General features: G+C 41.6%; 1 protein-coding gene across 3 annotated transcripts in view; it reads left to right on the top strand.

The window, feature by feature from the left end:
• The first annotated feature begins 277 nt into the window (after positions 1-277).
• ELAVL4 (ELAV like RNA binding protein 4) overlaps positions 278-20,757 on the top strand; it is an 80,271-nt gene continuing 59,791 nt past the window's right edge. Inside the window, exon 1 of one of the 3 annotated variants that reach the window (XM_058808499.1) lies at positions 278-402. In XM_058808499.1, coding sequence (XP_058664482.1) covers positions 385-402 — 18 coding nt within the window. In that variant the 5' untranslated portion in view covers positions 278-384. Of the gene's footprint in view, positions 403-19,742; positions 19,937-20,478; positions 20,719-20,757 lie in introns of those variants that run through there. The other 2 variants (XM_058808500.1, XM_058808497.1) reach the window with 2 other exon arrangements.

Here is a 20,757-nt window from a genome sequence, read left to right on the forward strand (position 1 = left end):
CAGCCGAGGGTCACGAGCCCAGTCAGAGACAGGGGGAAAGCACAAACCTCACCCTGCCCGCCGCACTTCATCAATTTCCATTCCCACACCGGGAGCCACCTGCGAGGGAGCGGAGCTGTGCGGACCCTCCTGAGCGCGCAACCCCGGCTCTGGCTCTTCCCTGCCGCCCCCCACACGTGTTCCCTCTCGGCGGCCAGGGTTTGCACAGCTGCCGCGGGTTGTGCGTGCCATAAGAGCCCTGGCCCCGAGCGCTGCCGGCGGAGCGTGGCGGTGCCGCCTCACGCCGCCGCCTCGCGCCCCGCCCGCCTGCGCGGGAGACCCCGTCGGCGCCAGCGCCACGTGCGGCCGCGCGCCCCCCTCGAGGCCGTCCCGCGGCGGCGGAAGATGCGCGGCCGGAGCGCGGTGAGAGAGAGGAGCCGGGGCGGGCGGGAGAGAGGGAGGGAGGGCGGCGGTGGGGACGGGGCTCAGCGGCCTTGCCGCCTTCTCCTGTCCGCCAGCGCTCCCGGGGCGCGGACGTTGAACCCCCCGTTCCCTCTTCCCGTGCCGCCCGGAGCGGGCCCGCCGCGCTCGGACCGGTTTGGGTGATGCCGCCTAAGCGAAAGGCTTGGGGTTCATTCTGCTCTAAACAAAAGGCTTATTTTTTTATTTTATTTTTTAACAACAAGAAAGTAAGTTTGCACTGTGTTTCCTATAGCAAAGGTTTTAGAATGAAAGTTTATCCATCGGAGGCTTGCGGCGTGAGGCCTCTGGGCAGCGGGCCCGGGGGATCCGCTGGGGCGGGGACGCGGCTGCTCCCGGTGCCCGTGGCCGTGGGTGGCTTCTCCCTCTGTCTATCCCTCTTCGCCTTCCAGTGGCTTCTCCTTGTTTCCCTACCTGTGTTACTCTGTGACGCACACGCGAGTTGCAGGCTCAGTCCCCTTCACTGTGATGAGTACAATTAAGGTGTTTTTAATTAAAGTCATTACCCATGACTGTAGTTTTAATTGCCTAATAGTTACTCTGGAAGTTAGTGCTGTTTTTATGCTGATGGCGTTATTTATTTTTTTTTCCTGTAGCAGGTTGATGGTATACGAAGTATTCCCAGGTGTTAAAAGGTTGGCATGGGTAGAGTTTAAACTTCTGTTCATTTGTTATGCCATATATAAAATAAAATCCAAAAGGAAATTCTATCAATGAACATTTGTGTTAAAAAATATAGATTTCCCTAAATGTTTTCCCTGAGTTCTTTTTCAGTGCAATGGCATGCTTTGAGTAAGACTCACTGGTTGTGGAGGCTGGCTGGCAGTAAGGCTGCCTACGGTGATAAATCATCCTTTAAATTTCACCAAAGCAAGAGCAGGACAGCTCATATTGCATCACTTGCTCAATTTGTTTATTGGTTCTTAAGTAGGTCTCCCACTGGCGTCATTGGAAGGTTGTTGTATCCAGTGGCACCCTCAGTGCTATTTAAGACTTTTATTATCTCCTTGTATTAATAGAGGGCCACAGAATATTATTTAACAGGTATATTGGACGTTTGGTTTTGTGCCAGCACTCGGCCTTTTCTTGTAAGAAAGGCCAGGGAGAGCAGTTGAGAATTCTTTTAATAAAAACAAAGCAGTAGTTCCCCCTGTTTTTTAATTCAGAAATTCCAGAACACTATTGGAAACCTTAAACAAGAAAGTTCTAGTGGTTGAGAAGCAGAGCCTGCAACACATTCAAAGCAAAAATGAAATTGATAGTCTAATTTTACTATCCACACTGAGTGACATCTGAAATAGTAAGGAAGCCCAAATGATGGAAAGTAAATTAGATTTTTAAATTAGATAATGTTTGAAGATGTTAGAGTATTACTACATTTATTTCCTTGTTAATATTCTGAGGTGTTTTAGGAAAAAGTAAGGAAAGATAAATCATACCAAAATAATTTAAATGACACTTTAAAAAAATCAATTACAGTGTGAGGCTTATTGCTATGCAGAGGAAGAAGCCTTTGCACAGAAATAAGCCTTTTACTTTATTCCACCTATTGAACAGAAAAGTGTAGACTAGGGAGAAAGTGCTTGTCTAGCTTTGGCAGTAGAGGAGCCTGGAAATAGTCTGAGGAAATGGAGATTGCATTCCATTTCAGCACTGCTGGTGAGTTACCTGACACAGGCATGTGTATTTTTATCTACATTTTAAAGGGGGTTTGAAACACAGTTAACTTTTTTTAGCCATATGCAGGAAGGACTTGTTATTTTTGTCTCAATATGGAGGAAACACCTGAAATGTACAAGTTTTAAATGAATGACTTTCAAGGAAGATGTGTAATGTGTCATTAGTTAAGAGAAAGCTGCTTTATATATTTAGTGGCTTTTTGAAAAGGGGAAAAGATGACACCCTACAGCCATAAGTCAGAAAGCTACAGGCAGGACAGCGTTGTCTGGAACTTTAAATGTGGAATGAGAAAGGTGCTGTTGTGGGCAGACAATTCTTCCTGGATGGTTTAAGGGTTACCTTATTAGTGTGTAGTGATACAGCAGAACAGAATTTTAGGAGGTTATAGACTTCTCTTAAATGTAAGACTAGATTTTCTAAAAAGTGAAATTTGCCTTCTGTGGAGGTGCAGAAATAACCTGGAAGGTGGTTCCTGAGTTTGGTAATCACAAAGAGTTAACATGTATCCCAATGGAGGGTTGGTTTTTGTGCCAACACTGTAGGGGAGAGGCAGGAGTTGTTAATTGCAAGTCGCTTTGCTGTTTGCATTCTGGGCTGGAGGTGGGAATTCCTTTTTTACCCGGGGTTTTTTGGGGTTTGTTTTTTTTTCCCTAGGTAAAAACTTGGGGTTTTTACAGCTGGGAGTCAGCAACTTTTTATTAATTTTCTGGAAATAGATGTGTAGCAAATAAGTTCTTAAATAACTTCAGGTTGTGTCAGCATTTTTCTTTGCTTGTTTCTATCAGCATTAACTGTTACTGTTCAAATCAGCCTAGTAACAGTTTTGAAGAATGGCAAAAGTAATGAGAATTGATGTATTTTCACGAAAGGGTAGTATATAAGAGCAGAGAAGTAAAACCTTAATATTGCCAGTTAGATTGCTATTATCTGTAACTGCTTTCTGGCCCTAAGGGAAGTAGATACCTCTAACAGTAAAATCTGTGTGAAACTGCATCATATTCTTATACTGGTCTAGCTGCCTGGACGAAAGGAAAACATGTGGAGTGTAGCATTATTGATGTGGCAGTTTTATCAGGATCCATTTGTAGTAACTGTGGATTTGTTCAGGATTAATGGGAGGAGTGTATAATAATTATAATTCTGGCCCTGCAAGAATGATACTGTCTAGGCAGAGAAGAGTGTGTCTCAAAACTAGTGACAAAACATGCCTGCCATACAGAGTTAAAGCTCGGTGGAATTTTTGTCAGTTTTGTGTAGTTTTTGAATAAATTGATGGAAGAATCCTGCATTCAAACAACAGAGGAGTTCAAACAAGGTGTAGGATTAAAGAGCAAGCTGAAAAATCATGACTAAACTCAGAAACAGTGACAAAATAATTGTGGTCACTTCTAATTAGCCTGTTTGCTTCATGGTACCAATTCAGATTTTTCTAAGAAAGTATATACACCAGTGTTTTTTTAATTAGCTCCCCTTGATTTTTCTTACATATCTTAATTAAAAGTTTGGTGGTAGTTGTTAATTATGATGTACTTGTTTAGCCTTTTGTTTGGTCTTTGTTCTGTTTATGAATGCTGCCTTCGAACAGCACTGCTCTTACTCAAACATCTTGCACGATAGTTTTCCTTGGGGGTTATGGAAATGATAATCAGCCTTATGCTTGCTCTGTTTCCAGGTGCCAGAAAGAGACTCTCTGGAAACAGGAGCTCAGCAAACAGACATTTTGTGTTGTACCATCACCTAGTCCAGTTTGTCAAAAGTGGAATTTTAAAGTATTAGATTGGGCTGTAATGATAAGCAATCTGCTAGGGGATTTTCATGTTTCTGCCTTGCTTGGACTTAAAAGTTCTGGTTTCAGTGACCTTCTTTGTTCTGTTTTGTGTGAAAAGAGGGTTGTAGTGGAGAATCTAAAAGTGTGTTGTCCTTCCTGCAGTCTTTTGTGTTTTGTTGGGTTTTTTCCTCTCCAAATTCTTGCAGCAAGTGTAGCATAGAAGCACAGAAAACTCTTAACCTCTTGCAAAAAGAAATAACATGTCAAATATTACAGTATATAACTGGATTCAGAAAGCAATTGACTTGTGAACCAGGCTTGGTGAACCATTTTATTCACAATGTCTTTTCATTACTTATTCAGATAATTGATGCAATGTTTGAAGTCCCTGAAGTGCACAGAAGCATCTGCAATTTCATTGACATAGTAAACTATTTTAGAAAAATAGTACTTCAGTGTCCTTACAATAGACAAAATATGCAGCCTTTGTTTCCATAAAGATTTAAAGTTAATGCATGGGAGATTGAGTTTGGGATTTCCATAAATTAAGGGGAGTTCTCACCTTTCAACAGTTGGGTTTTTAGTACTGAAAAACAAGTGTACTTTCTCTGTGGGGTTGTGTGACTTCATTAAAAATAAATGTTCTGGTGCTTCCCCCTGGTTATAAAAACTACTAATAATAAATGGTGGTATTTGTAAAACTGCTGACACTTCAGCAGTCGAAGAACACACTGAACAGATGCCTCCTGTTGCCCTGCACTTGAGAGTGTTTACTGGTGCTTCATGCAGCCTAGGTCATATTCTTGTTTTCGTGTTTCTGAGTGCTCCTGTAGCCTCTTCCCTCTGAATGCAGTCAGCTGCTCCCTGATTTGGTTTACATGCTCTTAGTGTCTCCCTCGGGTTCTCTCCATTCACCCGTCTTTCACAACAGGCTCTGCAAGCTTTGTTAATCAGCTCATCCATTTGCATTAGAAGGTGGTTTGGTTTTTTTTCCAGCACAAGAAAAATGGTTTTCACCCCTCACTGCTTGCTGTCATTCCTTAGTTTGGAGATTTGTAGTTTATCAAATTTATCACTTGCTGTACTGAGAGATAGAGCTACTTTTCTGTGGGTTGGTTTTTTTTTTTTTTTGGCATGTGTGTCCATCTATGTTACCTGGCCCCTTGCCTGCCTTCATAAAAAAAGCTTATTTTTTCTTCTTGATTGATTTCTTCCACTTGGTTCCTTTCATTTTCTTCACTGACTAGTAGTTCTATCACTTCTGGGATTTCATGCACTATTTCCAACACAGTTGACTTTATTTGAACCATTGTCCTCCATATTTTCATGCAATGTATAGCTAAAAAGTCTTTGTGTAGCTGAACTCATTGCATCTTGCTGTTGTTAGTTTTCCTTTGTTTTTTAGGCCCTTTTCAGTTAGGCACAGTGACTTGCTGTAAAATACCTACGTGGTGATGTTTTCTTTTGTCCAGTATATAAACAGTGGATTTCTTGAGCTTCCCAACTATCATGTCTGCTATATATCTTTTTGTATTTACTTCCTACAAATGCATAATTATAAATGTCTTTTAATGGGTTGTAATATGTCAATTCATGCATTTTTGACATCCTTGCCAGTTTTAGTTGCAGTAGCCCATGTAAAGTCACCTTTTGCCAAGCTGTTGCTCATTGCTTATGCAGAACCCCAAATTGTCAAAGGTATATAAAAATGGATATTGTTTAAAAGAAGTAACTTTTATTGGGAAAGCTTTGTATGTCAAAAGTGAAGCTTTCCTATTAAAATGATGCGATACAAGCTGGTCTGATACAGACTCTGTGTGCAGGTCTGTCACTTGCCAACAGTTTTAATTGTTCTTCCTCATTCAAGCATTTCTGGTTTTGGATAACTTCTGTCTCATTATGCTCCTCGTTTTTCAAGAGAAGTCCTTGCTCTACCCTGCTTGTATGTTGTTCATGTATTCCCTGCTTAATACATTTCTAACCCGCCGGCAAGTCTTCAACAGATATCAGAAAGGTGGAATTTTCAAAGATGCTGAACTACCACAGGTTTTGCAAAATCAAATGTCCAAAAAGGGTCTTAATTTGCTCTCATCTCTTTGGGAATTGCGCATCAGCAAGACTGGATGCTGGAGCTTTAGAAAAGCATTGTTTCCACAGGACAAGGTTCCTGCTAGCAGCCTTAATGTGTGGGAGATTATTTCTGCCATGCCATGATGAGAAGAGATAAAGCACTTTGTATACCCTTACTGGCATCCTAGGTAACATCTCACAATCCAGACAATTTACTAGTGCTTGAATTGAGATGCTTGTTGCTGTTCACAATACCAAGCTTTCTGTTAATGTACTCATTGCTGAATTCCACTGCTCTACAGAAAACATCAGCTTTAATTATGTCTTGGAAGAGTTGTCCAAATTCTGTCACTCAGGGCTGCACGCTGTGGTTTGCACTGGGCTCACTGGGGCTCTTCTCAGCAGCAGGGAGCATGCAATAGCACCAGGATTGCTCTCTGCAGCTCTCCTTGGATGTGGCACCAGCCAGAGGAAGTTAATAAACACCACAGATGAAAGCAGGGAAGGAATCAAAGATGAAAAGAGATTGGTAGAGAAGGAAAAAATGGCATTTTTTGAAGTAAGTAGCACATTAAGCAGATTGGGTCCTATTGGTTTGTTTTGCCTTTTTTCTGTTCTGAGGTGGAAGCATGATATTTATTGGCCAGAAAGGCAGTTTCTGGAAGAATGATGTGCCTAGAAAGAGAGGACTAAACCTCAGCATGCTTAAAGATGGTTGCTGCATGTTTCACTCAGGGATGGGATGTATCTTTACTGTCCTGTACTCCTTCTGATCTGCATCAATTTTCTGTGTAGGTTGCTCCTGTAGGAGCTCAAGGATTTCAGACTTGTGCAGGTAGGAAGAACCTCCAGGAATGTCCACCAGGCAGCTTGTCTTAGCCGATATGTGATACAGAGGAAAGGAGCAAGAAGCAACAAATACTTGATATTTGGAATGTAATTCTGTGTCATGCTGGGCATTTTTCAGTCCACCGGATGATTTACACTGACTGAATAATGTCAGGAGGTTTCACTGTTTCACATGATCTGCAAAGCTTCTCTTTCCCAGTAAGTCAGAGTCCTGTGATATCTGAACTGGGCTTACCCTGTCACAACAGGACAGCCAAATTTCCCATTTCACCAGTGGGACCTTAGGAGGAAGAGCAGTTGCCAGTTTGCATTTGCCACAGCTGGCAGAGTGACTGGAGAGGTGAGAAACTTCCTCTCCAGCCCAGATATCTTCCTCTGGCAGCAGTAAAGACCAACTGATGCCATATTTCTCTCTCTCCACGTGTCCTCTGCTGGTATGTGGGGGAAGATATTAAGGTCAGCCCCAGGCTCCGTGTGCTGTGACAGCGTAGGTTGTTCCCTTACACAGATGGTCTGGCTAATGAGAGTACATTGCTGAGCAGCTCTGAATCAGGGTTATTAACACCCAGAACTAACTACACTTCATGGAACCACGGAGTTCAATCATCTGTAGTACTGGGATGCTCTGTGTGGCACGGACACTCACTTCTTGTGTGCCTCTCTGTGCATCTTACTAGTCTTACCCTGCAAATGTCTGACTGGTGAAAATCTCAACCTGAGAGATGCTGTCTATTGTGTGTTTTTCCATCCACTTTCCCAATGGTAAAATGGTCTACTTAGAAACTGACAACTCAGAATTTTGCCCTCTGTGCCCCAGCCCTGAGCTTAAATGGAGCACCTGGATTTGGGTGGTGGTGGAGGCTGCAGGTGGGACCCATCAGGGCATTCAGCCCTGAGAGTACATGGCAGTGCCATGCTCCCAGCTCCTATTCCTTGCCTGACTCCCACAATCTCATGTTGCACTCTGCAGGTCACTCTGCTGGAAACCTGTTTGGCGTTTTGCCAGGTTATGTTGCTTTTTGTAGTGTTGAACAACACATTTGGGATCTTCTTGCAGTATGGGAATGTCATTGGCTGTTGTGCTTTTCCTTTTCCTCTGTCCTGTTAACCTGTCAGCTCTGATGCTCAGCAGTTGCCCTTTCACAGAATGGTGAGGCTGAGTTGGTGGGCAGGATAAGAAAATGCTGAGGAGCAAATTTGGTACACTGGAGCATCTGGCCTGTTCATCTTAGTGTCACAAGCAGTCTCTTGTGTAGAAATTGTGAGGGGTTTTTTTTCTGGATTCTTAAATAGATGAATCAAGTGAAGCCTCCATTAAGCTTGATTGCAGTGTTTTTTAAATTATTTCTATCTGGGTCTTGTGGAAGCATTTGGAGCAAGATTTTACTGTATACACTTACATGTTGTTTTTTTCCCAACATTCATTTTTAGTATCTGGTCTTATTTTGGTTTGCATAGTTGATGTGACTGTATCTGTGAGATGTTTTTTTTCCTTCATTCATTACTTAAAAGCTTATGAAATGTGCAATAGCATCTAGTTTTGACAGATTTTTTTAATAAATTACTGTTATGATCCTAATGATACAGAAGGAGAGGTTGGCTCTGCTTTCCACATGGAACAGCAAGTGATGAAATTCAGGGAGTTCATTACTGGAGGGAATTCTGCATCTGTCAGCAGCAGAGCTGCAGTCCTTGTCATGGCAGTGCTCATACCTGGTGCAGAGGGCACAGGCTCTGTGTATGGGGGAGTCTTGAACATCCCAAGACCTGACTGATGCCAGTGGAAAGAGAAAAGAAAACCTTTGTGTGTGTCAAGCCATCCAGGTTGCTGAGGAATGTTGTGTGCTAGTAGGAGTTTCCTGAGCATCCCAAGTGTTTGTGCCCATGTGGCAGCTGAGAAGTGACAAGAGCAGGAATGGATGGAGCCATGTCACCATCCTCCAGCCTGGGATAGTCTCCCAGCCAGCTGAAGAGGGTGGCTTCCTGAACAGATGATTGCTCCTAAATAATTGGCCTCATTTTCTGTGTTGACAGTCTTCCAGTTAACAGTGAGGTCAGTGGGAGTAATTGGTTAATAGCTTCATTGTGTCTTAAATTTAAATAGCACCATTAACCTCAAAGGTCATGAGCTGAAATTTCTACTACCAAACCACAGAATTTGATGGTGTGCACCTATACTGCCCTGTTACTTTGGCAGAAAGCACAAAATTATGGAAGTAGTTTGGAGAAAGACACAGAACCATTATGCTGGAGAGATTTTGCAATTTGTTGCTAGCAGTTGAAATTCCTTGTCAAATGTTCCACAGCATCATTGATGTCTGGCTTTCCTTTACCCACAGAAGTAGGACCCTCTACCACAGCAGAATAAAATCTTGTCTTTTAACACCTTTAAAAAAAAGTAAACATATTTTTTGTACACTAGTTCTATGTTGGTTATCTGTGCTTGCTTGGAACACTTTAAGTGAATTTTCTTAGGCATGGGACTATGAAAAATGTTAAAAATAGAGGACTGTTTTGTTTATTATGTGAGTTTAAAGTTCCTTCATTGTACGATGTCAGAAGAACAATTAAGTTTTATCTGAGCAGAGCAGGGTGTCCCTAGGTGCAGGTTACAACGCATCCAGTGATACTATTAAAAGAAAGATTGTTTGTTGTTGCATTGGGGAATCCTTATAAAACATCAGGAAAACTGCCTGGAAGAATATAAATGTGTTCAGGCAATGGAGTGAAATATTCTTAAACTGCAGGGTGATGGCCTGTAGCTGGATGGGTTTTCAGAGCAGCTGTTTTGATGTGATTGTTGCTTTTCCCAACAGCCATAAATTGGATGTACTAGAACCCTTTTTTTTTCTGAAGGCTTTGCTGGTTGGAGGTCCAGAATCAAAGCTTTTGTTATGAAAGCGAGATTATCTAGCCTAGAGTTCATGAAATAAACTTTGCTTTTTTTTTTTTTTTCCTTTTGATGAGTTGTTTACATGCTTCCAAAGATGTTATGCTTTTTCTGTGTACAGAGCAATGTAGTCTTGCAGGATTTGCTTTGTGTAGCTCTTATGGGTGCACTGAGTGTTGGCCTTGGTGTGAGTCTGTCTGTGCTAAACTTGCCTTGCTTGAATTGCTGCTCCCTGAAGTACTTATTTGTCCTTATGAACAGCTGTGCTGAGTTAAATCAAGGATTGCACTGTGGAGTTAAGAGACCCTAGTGTGGCCAAAGCTCATTTAGGTGAGGATCAGCTGGAGACCACCTGCTTTGGTCACCTGGTAAGCCCATGGTGGGACTGGGCTGACCGAAGGTGGACTTTGTGCTGGAGCAAGGCTCCCCTGGGGATCACTGGAGACTCCTTAGTGTGCAGCCAGTGAAGAAGAGCTTGATTTACCTTCCTCCCAGGAATCTGTAGAGCAGGACAGATGAGCTGTGCCGTGCAAGTGCCCATTGCCTAGAGCCTCCTGTACAAAGGGCTGGGGAGAGTCACTGCCCAGCAGATGGGAAACCTCAGGTGAGGTGAATTCATCCACACTGGCTTCTAGGACTGGTGAAGCCCATCCTCTCACGTGCAGCTTTTCTCCATGGACTGGAGAAACCACAAGCAGCCTGGCTGCTGCCTCATCTTCTACCTGCCTGTGCAGTGAAAAACAAATCCGTGTGGCTGTGGAAGAGACAGTTCAGCACGGAAGTAAACTCACTCTTGGGTGCCAACCTGCCAGCTTCTCCAGCTGGGCTGCACAAATCCCTTGAAGCCCAAATTCTATTGCTAGAATTTCTATTGCTAGGTAACTGGAACATAAAGTTATTTATTAGGAAGGTTAGGCACCAGAGCAACTTTTATACCTACTAGCATATTTTTATTTTTTTTAAAAGGACAGTATTAAAAACAGACATTTTTCATCTGCCCTGCTTTAAAGGAACCTACAAATCATATGCTGAGGTATGTTGTACTTTGCAAAGACAAGTTTAAAGAAAACCATAGGTCTGCATGAAAATCTGAGACCTGGGTAGGAAAGCTCGAGTCATCCTGATCCCAAGAGATGAGCTCCAGGAACTCTAGAGGGCAAAAAGAGGAGCTGCAGACGAGTTTTTTCAGTTGTCTTTCTTTAGCCTCTCCCTGGTTTTGTGTCAGTATGGAAAGTTCAGTATTGGCATTGCTCTTCTCTTAAATACTGCATCAGTTCTGGGTTTCATACCCATTACCTTCTCTGTATTTTACCTTGTTTTCCTTATTATAAAATTGTCATTTCTCTAATCTAAATTATACACTGAAGACTTGTGTTAGCCATATTCATGAGGGAGCTGTTTATCCCTGAGATTTGGGTACCTTATTTAGGCAGCTTACCTAACCTTTATTTCTTAAGGGGTAGAAATAAAACAGATGTACACAGGAAGCTTCTTGGAAGTCCTGGTACTTGTATATACAGGTGTAAGCTTTGTAAAGCCATTTTCAAGTTTTTCTCCTTTCCAGCATCCTTGGTTTTGGGATAGGTTACATGAAAGGGTTTACTCAGAAATTACTGAGGATTGTTTTTTTTAATGTATGAAATTGTAATACTTATTTACCTTCTGCCTGCTGCTACTAAAATACTCTGTGTAAAGTGCCAGCTGCTGTAACGAGAAGTAATTTGGACAATGAATAGCTCTTGGCGCTTTTTGTTGTCTTCATTCTCTTTTGTATCATCCCTGCTTCTGCGTCCTTCCTGTGTAATTGCAAGTTGCAGGAGGCATAACCCTTCTGCATGCTGCTCACAGGTCTCCTTTGATTCCTCCTGTACCTCTGTTCTGATCCAGCCACCTCACACTCATCCCCAGATCTCTTTCTGATCACTGTCTCAAAGCTTGGAAACATCAGCACATTAATCCCCTCTCAGGTTTTTATCTTTGTTCTTGTTATTGATATTGTTTGGCCTGAGTGCAAGGTGTATAGCACACTGTATTACAGATGGGCTTAAAGCAAATCCATCAATTGTTCTAAAATTAGGCAATGCTGGTTGCAAGACCCTGTTCACATTTTTTATGAGGGTTTTTGTGCTTATACATAGGCACATTAAAAATGGCTGAACTCATGTAAATCTCCCTGGTAAGTCTGGAGTTCTTCAGTGTCTAGGTCCTTTCATTATTTACAAGTAAATACATTTTAAAAATGCAGTCATAAATCTTTGAAAACATCTTCATTTGTGCTCAGCTGAAACTTTGCTAACTGTATTATACAAAATTGACAGCAATGTAGAAATGTTTTAACTCTCCCTGTAGGTAGGATTGAGTTCTGCTTGTAGTGATAGGAAAGCAAGCTGTAGGATTTAGGATGTCTGTCGCATGCAACTTTTAGTATCTCTGAATTTAAAAGGAGGAAAACAAAATCAGGGGGCTGAAGGCATTAAAATCTCTATTCATGAGCCAAAAGTAAAAGAACTGGAAGGGGGAGAAAGGTGCCAGTAATTCTTACTGCTGTGTTAACATGTTTCCCTGCAGTGTATGCTGCCTTTTGCCTTTCGGTCTTGCGGTGCTGACAGCGGGTTCTTTAAAATGTGTTGAAAATTGGCCAGGCAGGACATGGTGGGACTGAGTGGATGCTCTGTGTTGCAGAGCAGCAGTTCAGAGCTGGGACAGGAGTGTGGGGCCAAGGGCATTGCTGGCCTCCGGACTTGCTGGGAAGGTGCTGAATCATCTTCTCCAAACCCTTCTTGCACTGCAGCAGAGCTGCTGGCCCCCTTCCCTGGCTGGCCTGTGCCCTGACAGGGACAGGAATCCTCTGCTGAGGTTATTCCCTGGCACACACGCGTGCCTAAATCTGTGTGGCTGCCCAGCTTCCAGCTGTGGCACTGAGGATATGGTTCCTATCACTGCTAAGGCTTCTCTCACCATCAGTGCTATTTACATCTATTCATTTTGTTACCTCTGTGCTCTGCTGTGCCCTGGAGAGTTTTGTTCCAGTCTCCTGGCGCTCAAACATAAGTATCCACAGTGGGGTTTGCAAATACGCACATCTTTGGAAAATTGGCATGTGATACTTAGAGCAGCTATGCAGCATCCAAATTACACATCTCATAAGGCATGAAAAAGAAAGTGGGCAAGCAACATTAAATAGCATATTTGTGCAAAAGCAGCTGAAGTGTGATTTCTGTGGGAACTGTGACTACTTGCCTAAGCTTTGTGCATCTAAATTCCTCATTTAGGGTTGTAAGTATTTAGGAAGGCTTTCTGTCTTGTTTTATATCTAGTGTCTAGCTCTTTAAGGAGCTAGAGCTCTGACTACTCTTGATTCTTCTTCTGGGTTGGCTTTTTTTTTTTTTTCCTTTCTCTCTTTTCTGGGTTCAGATCCAAAAGGTGATAGTTTCTCCAGGTAGCTGTGTGTTACATTTCATCTCCTCGGCATCAGGAGGAATTTCATTGCACCGCACAGAACATTGCATCGGTAGCAGAGCTTGTGCAGTTGTCAGTGGGTTCCACAGCAGGGGCAGGGTAGGAGGCAGGGACAGGTTCCTGTGTTTCTGAGTGGATCATTAAATAAAAGCTCAGGACCACATCAGTCATCCTTTTCAACTACTGTTTTCTCAGAAATTGTATTGTGGTTTTCTTGGGTTTTTTTTTTATATGGCTGGTGTTCAGTTATCATGACTTATATATTTTGCAATGAAACCTTAAAAATTTAAATCTGTTTCATGAAATACATTAATTCACTAACCTTTAAGAGCCTAAAAAACATTTTCAATGTCATGCAAGGTTAGTCTCAATCACCCACTCCCGCCTGATTTCCACAGGGCAGTTGGTAAGGTGTTTTATTTTGCTGGTTCCTTTTTAAATTACTCAGTAGATAAACAAATTATGTACATATACACTTAACTGTAAGATGTTCAAGTAACAGTGAAAAAAGCCCCCTTGTTGTGTGAGTAAATAACCTGTTTAGCCATTGTTTTTCCCTCTACCCCTCAGTCCCTGCCACCTCCTGCACACAAGTACAGCAAAGGGCAGTCAGCTTAATTGGGCTGGTTTCTTTTTTTCTTTCCTGTTCTCTTTGCTGAAATCTGGCTTTGGGTTAGATGCCATGAACAATTCAGCTCTGGCTTTCTCATCTGAGTTTGTCAGCATCACATGAATTATATGTTTAGCTTTTCAGTTTCTTGTCATTTCAGAGGGTTTTAAATTAGTTAATTTCTTCTCTCTGTGTATATTTATAAGAGTTTTGCTCACCTTCATGTTCCTGTTTTTTCCTAGTGTACTTTTTTAGTTAGTCATGCAGTGCATTTGCATGGGGTTATAGGTGAGGGAGGATATTTTAAATTATTATGAGGTCTTCTGATGAAAACACTGTGTGAGCTCAGTGTTGCTGAAGACAGTGTTGATGTGGTATCTTGAACTGGAGGCTGTTTCCACAGAGGTTCTTGAATTACTGCATAGGACAAACCCTGGTGCTTGCATTGTGTAATGTCCTTTCCCTGCCCGTTATCTTTATTAAATCATTTTGTACACGAGATCCATCTCTTGCTCACACATGCCTCTCCTTGGTTCCTCATCCACCTGCACCCTCCCATCTGTCAAACAACAAAATAACTCTTTGATAAGAATTAAATGTTAATTTTATGAGAGGAGTGTCTTGAAAAAGAGTAAAACTGTTCCAGAGATAAATGCTTAGATCTCCAGAAGAGTAGAAAATGAGGTGATGGAAAATGCCAGGTTGTAGTTCACAGGCAGCAGCATTTAAATGGTTTGCTATAATCATATTAGGATAGAATTAAATTGAGTTCTTTATTTTGTGCTGCAGTGGAATAGGACTGTTACTGATCGTTTTCTCCTCCCTCTTGCTTTGATGATTAGTGTGAAAACTCAAGCAGCAAAAATTACAGGAGTTCTGCAGCAGTGCAGGGAGACAGTGGTGTGAGGAGGTCTGACTTGAGTGTTGTGTCCTTGCACATGAGAGCTCTGGTGCTTCCCTAATAGACTGAAAATGAGACCACTGCTGCTTTATAAGAGGTCTGTTCCAGCCACATTGCTCTACAGCTTGGCAGATGGTGGCATGTGAATGGTTTCATATTGATTGGATGGATTTGCCTCGGGGTAATAGGAGTATGGGTCCTTAAAGATGTAATTCTAGATAGTTTTTTCTTTTTATTAAAAAGAAATCCAACAAAAATGTGCATTTGTAAAACACCTCTCTTTACATGAGTGGGGTGTGTGGTAATCAAAGCACTGAAGTTACCTGGAAATAAAAAGTCCTTAAATAGATTATCACAAAGACCAAAAAGCCAAGAATACTTATTTACTAAGTGATTACGTTTTTACATTAGAAGAAAGTGACACTTTTAATTAGTGTTCAAGGCATATGGTGAATGAGAAAATAAGCTTATTTCATGCAAACAGAAATCGATGCAAATAACCTTTCTCATATAAAAAGGGATGACTTGAAACTCAATACATATTCAAGAAGGTTAAGTCATTACTGCATCACTTTAATATTAGTTAAAGGCCAGCAAAGAAAATCACTACTCTGCATATACTTACTCAGCATGGATTGCTATAAATGACAGGAAATAGGTGATGGTGCTTTGTAGGTGGTGAATCTAAGGAAGCCCTTGTCCATCTAATGCATTTATTCTTTCACCTCAGCAAATAACCTTTTGGGTTCTGCCTTAGCACAGGTAGTTGCCAGAGATGCCCTGGTTCCTCCAGCAGTTCTTCCCAGCTGGTAAAGACATTTTGTGATGCTCTTTTATTGTTCTTTCTCATACCTCTGCTTTGTGCTTTCAGTCTTGTAAATGTTGTTTGTAAATCCTTCGGTATGAAATGACTTTTCAAATGTATTTGTACAGCACCTAACACAAAGATCCCAATCTCATTCATGCCTCTGGGTGTTGCTGTAGAGCGTTGAGCGAATTGGTATTTTTTATAGTAATGGAAGTATTTCTTGAGGTATTTGACCTTAAATAAAGTGGAGAAAAAATACTTAAATAGCTTGCAGACATGATGGAATAGGGGCAGTTTGATACCTTGGGAGTCTTAGGTGCTATTGAACACTGGATCATTTCCACGTATTTCAGTCTTGTGCTCTGATGCGTGCAATGGTGGTTTAGTAAATGAATTTAAGCCACAGTAAGTCATAGCAGTATCTTATCAAGTTTCTTCAATTTGCTTGAAGGTATAGTTCATATTTTCTAGCAGAATTATTTACATGCTGAATTTTGTCTTCCCATGAAAGAACCCTATTGTGAACGTAATGCTGATTTTTGTTCTTCTGTAGTACAAACCAGTTAGTTGGCTGTGCTTTCCCTTTTAATTATACTTTGTTCTCAAAACTGATTGGATTTTACCACTTTTGCTGAATGAAAAGCTCCTGCATAAATTTTAAGGTCCCTTTAAAAAAAAAATCTGTGTTAAAAGCTAAGTGATTTTAGGGTTTTGTTCATGGGCTTGCTGCTGGGGAGGAAAGGGCATAAAGCAGTGACAATTTTTTTTCCTCCTGCTTGATAAGTGTAGGGGGGTTTTACGTTGTATATCACAACCAGCAGCTATTCCAAGAAAAATCTTTAAGATGGTTACTTGGATCTGTGTACACTGCCCACCTGGTGGTTATGGAGTGAACTGTTACTTTAAAGAATAGTTTAAACAACAGCCATGTTTGGGGCAGGCTAATCTTGCAAAGAGAGCAGTACATATAACAGGAGTCTACAGTGTGATAAGGGGAAAATTCAGCTCACTGACTAGATGTTTTAATGTGCGAACTCTAGGGAAATAACATATTGACTATTCTGTTGTGCGCAAGAAAATTGAAGAACCCTTTGCAGACAGAGGGCTTGCAAAGGATTCTTTCTGTTTCTCTTAACCAAAATCTGTGGCAAGATGTTTGAAATCAGCAGGACGCTTAATGCTGCTTTGTTAAATAATGAGGTAATATTTTGTCACTTTTTCTGGGCAGCATCTGTTTTTTCTCCTTTTTCATATGTTGGTGAAGGATTCAGTTTAATCTTATGCAAGTAAGAGATTTTTTTTTTAAATCATTCTTCAGTTTATTATTTTTTTCCTTTTGATGCTTTTGGAGAATTGGGTTGTCTTTTATTTGCGGTTTCAATCGGCTGCTGTTGCCTAGGACATTATGCCACGTAAGGCTTCTAAACTGCACAGAGTAGGTAGTTATTAACGCTGAATTGGCTTCTGGTATAGTCCATCTGGGCTCTGTATGAGAGAGCTTGCTAGCGGCTACTGATGCTAAGATACCCGCAACCTTTGGGATGTATGCGTGGTGGAGAGGGGCTCAGTGATATGAGATCACTTCTTTTAAGGGAAACTGTCATTAATGAGTCAAGAAACTGCTCATTTATGGTAAGGAGAGGGAGGGGGGGGGCTGGGAAACAACCCTGTGATTTCATTTTGATATTGGATTAGCTGTTTAAGACAAGTTTCTTTTTGTGGGGATGGAAGATTGCACTAAAAATATGCTTTGCTCAGGGGCTTGCTGGCTGATGCTGGAGAGGCTGTATAGAGAATCTGATGCTTTACAAATGTCACCACCGTGATGCGGTGGTCAGTCCCTTTCCCTGAAAGATAAATGGTACTATTGGAAACACGAGAATAAGGTTGACTTTTTCAACAATAGGGTTCTGCCTTTGTCTTTCCAGAGAGAGGCCTCTGAGGATGCTTGAGCATTTGTTTTAGTGTTTCTCGGGAAGGCTGCGTGTGTGGGGTGCTTTTTGGGAGAGCGGTCAGTGTGCAGAGTACCTGGATTTATACATGGATAAGATTAGCTAATTTTTGAGAGGAGCAGCGTGTGATTATTGTTTCAGAAAAATGGCTGAATCTTGATATGCACAACGGATTTATAGTAACAAAGTAGGCTGAAGTTGAAAAGACTTAAAAATAATTTCTGGGTGCCTTCTCTGGTGTTATTAACCCCTGAAGAGACCTTAAGTAAAAAATATGCATTACAGATCTAACTTTAATATTTGATGTATGTTTGGACAGGAATCTGTGGTAATATACTAGCTGTTGTAGCATTTTGATATCTGTGTGTTCAGTCTAATGGGTCACCTAAATTTGAGTTAGGAAATGTATCTTACAGGCTCCTTTAATCTATGTTAGTTTTTACTAAGCTACAAATGTGCTCAGAGACATGCATGGTGAGAGAAATCCTCTGCAGCCTTTCATATTGTTCATATTTTAATTGAATTCAGTGCTCATTCCACAAATTGATTGTATGATGTTTTTTAAATGTGATTTTTCTCCTTGCTTGGTTTGTGTATAGCTGGATTTTATGAGCTTTGCTACATTTCATACGTTTTATTGGTGTGTTTAGTCTCTGTGTGTGTTTGAGTGTATCCACGCTTTAAAGAAATTTAAAATGTACTGAATGTCAGTCCCCAGCTTAGTAGTGTGGAGGGAATATTTATACTTTTTAAAAGATGAAATTGGTAGAACAATGATTTGATTTATGTGTTTTGAAAATGGGGTTTGTGGTTTGTAGTCAGGTTTTCTTTCTCTAGGAAAGAGCTAAGTGAGCTTACAATGTGGCCCATCCTAGCTTTCTCGGTTTTCAGGTCTTACATTTAAAAACGCTTTCAGTGGTACTGATTTTTTTTTTAAAGTATTTTGTTGTGGAAATTAATCTGTGGATGGTAAAACTAAATGATCCTATGTGTATCAATAGGGTAATACTCGGTTGCTTTAGTTGAGATAAAAGTAAATTCAAGGTTTGTTGTAATTACAGAGTGCTATGCCTGGTTACTTAGTACAGAGCATGCTTTAGGAAAATACCTCTTGAGTCAAGAGAAAGAAATGAATGCTTCCTAACTTGTGAGAATTCATACAGAACTTGCCATGGTCGGACGGGGGTAAAATATTGCTGTTGGAAGTGAAGTTTTGTTAGTTTGTCAGTGGCAGCGAGCGGAGGATTAATGAGTGTGCATTGTTAAGTTAAGCACGTTTCTCGAAGGCTGGAAAAGAAAATTCTTTTAAATGCCCAAAGTTCGCTGTTGTTTTATTTCCTGTCGACTGAAGAATAATGAAGCGAGGTGGCAAAATAATTCTGAAATACTACTGTCGTTCGGGGGGAGCGCCCGATAAAGAGGTGTCTGCTGTGCCTTAGACATTGTCAAGTGGCAGCAACCTCAAATCCACTCCTTTAAAAATACGTATTTTAAAAACCTCACCGGGCGGAAGGAAGGAGAGATGGGTTGATTATTAAAATCAATAGTACCTGAAAATAAATGCAGCTTTAAATGCACGTCAAAGTGCTTTTGTTGTGCCTTTAAGCCTAGAGGCAGATCATTAAATATGCATTTCTCCGGAAAGCAACTGTCGAAAAAGATAAGGTGGTTAAAATACGCCGGACCTGGGAGCGGGGCGCGCAGGAGGTAAGGAGATGTAGGCACTGGAGCATGGCCGAGGTACGGCACCGCCGGGCCCAGGGGTGGGAACAGGGGGAACCAAAAAAAAAAAAAAAAGAAAAAAAATTAAAAAAAAAAAAAACGGGGCTGCGTGTTGTTTCTTCAACCGGGCCTTAATTACTAGACACAAGCAGCAGTTCAGAAATCTGGTCTCTGTTGTTGTAGAGGTCACCGCATCATTAACATTGTCAATCTGGCAGCGGCTAATTTCAATAGCACCTGATGTCGCAACGCCTCCCCCCCCACACGCACCACACACACACCCTCCCTCCCCCTCCCCGCCGCACCCCCCGCGCGCGCGGCGCGCTCGGCCAATCAGCGCGCGGCGCCGCTGACAGATGGTCCCATAAATGGCGGTAAAGGGGCGACGGCGGCCGCCAGTCGCAGCAGGGCCCGCGCCGCTCCGCGCGCTCCGCTCCGCGCGTCCCGCCCCGCGCCGCTCCGCGCTCCGCCCGCCGCCGGCGCCGCCGCCCTCCCGCCGCAGCACCACACTGAGACAACGAGATAATATACTTAGCTATTATTATTTATTATTTATTATTATTATTATTATCGCTGCCGCTATTTTTTTTATTATCGATAATAATTTCTCGCTGCACAAACGTCTAGCAGTGTGCTTTGTGGCTCTTCAAAAAAAACAAAAAGAGAGAGAATAATAATAATAAAATAATTCCCTGAAACCTTAGCAAAACCGTTAGAAGAGTTGAAGCCTTTCAAGACACCCAATATTTGCCATTAAGAATGGTTATGGTAGGTATTAGTAGTTTTAAAATCTGATCGTAGCGGGTTTATATAGAGGTAGATATAGAAGCTAACATACAGGTTTTCCCCGAATCTGCATCATTCTCAGTCTGTGTTTTCCCATGAATTTAGTTTTCTGCTACTGATCTGTTTGTACATGATCTCTCCCTTTACCCCCCCTCCCTTTCTCTTTCCCCCTCTCTCTCGCTCTCTCTCTTTCATATTTAATGTCTGCGTATCCTTTAATAAAGGATGTACTTTGTCATTTTAAGGTAATTGCGATTTCTCTCAGAATAAAGAGAAAAGCTCATTTCTAATGCAAGGCTGGTATGTGGCTAACTGAAATGCAAAAGGAAGAAGAGGCTTTTTTTTTTTTTTTAAGGGTGGGGGAGAGTTAATTTCCACATTGACATTTTGGAGATACAAATGCAGAGCAAAATTCTTGGGGGGGGGGAATGTTAAAAAAAAAAAAAAGCCTCGAGATTGGTAATTTTGTTTTTGGTGGACTGCGCAATAGGTATGGTAATTTTAAAAGAGGGTGATTTATATGAGCTTCAGTAAATGCTGCATATTGTATTTCAAAGAGTTTCCTGTCGTGACCTCATAAAAAGAGGAGGAGGCTTGTATGTGTTGCAGTGCCTAGTATATGTCGATTTTGTTGCATCGTTGGGCAGCAGCGCTGTAAGAAGGAATGTCAGCTTTTACATAACGCTCTTTTTGCTTTTGACTCTGTGAGGGGCTGTAAGGGTCCATCTTTGTGATCACAGATGGAGTGGAATGGCTTGAAAATGGTAAGTGAACGGGGAGAGCCTGCTCGTGGGGTTTTGTCT

Source organism: Ammospiza caudacuta, chromosome 7, assembly GCF_027887145.1.
Source record: "Ammospiza caudacuta isolate bAmmCau1 chromosome 7, bAmmCau1.pri, whole genome shotgun sequence".
NCBI lineage: Eukaryota > Metazoa > Chordata > Aves > Passeriformes > Passerellidae > Ammospiza > Ammospiza caudacuta.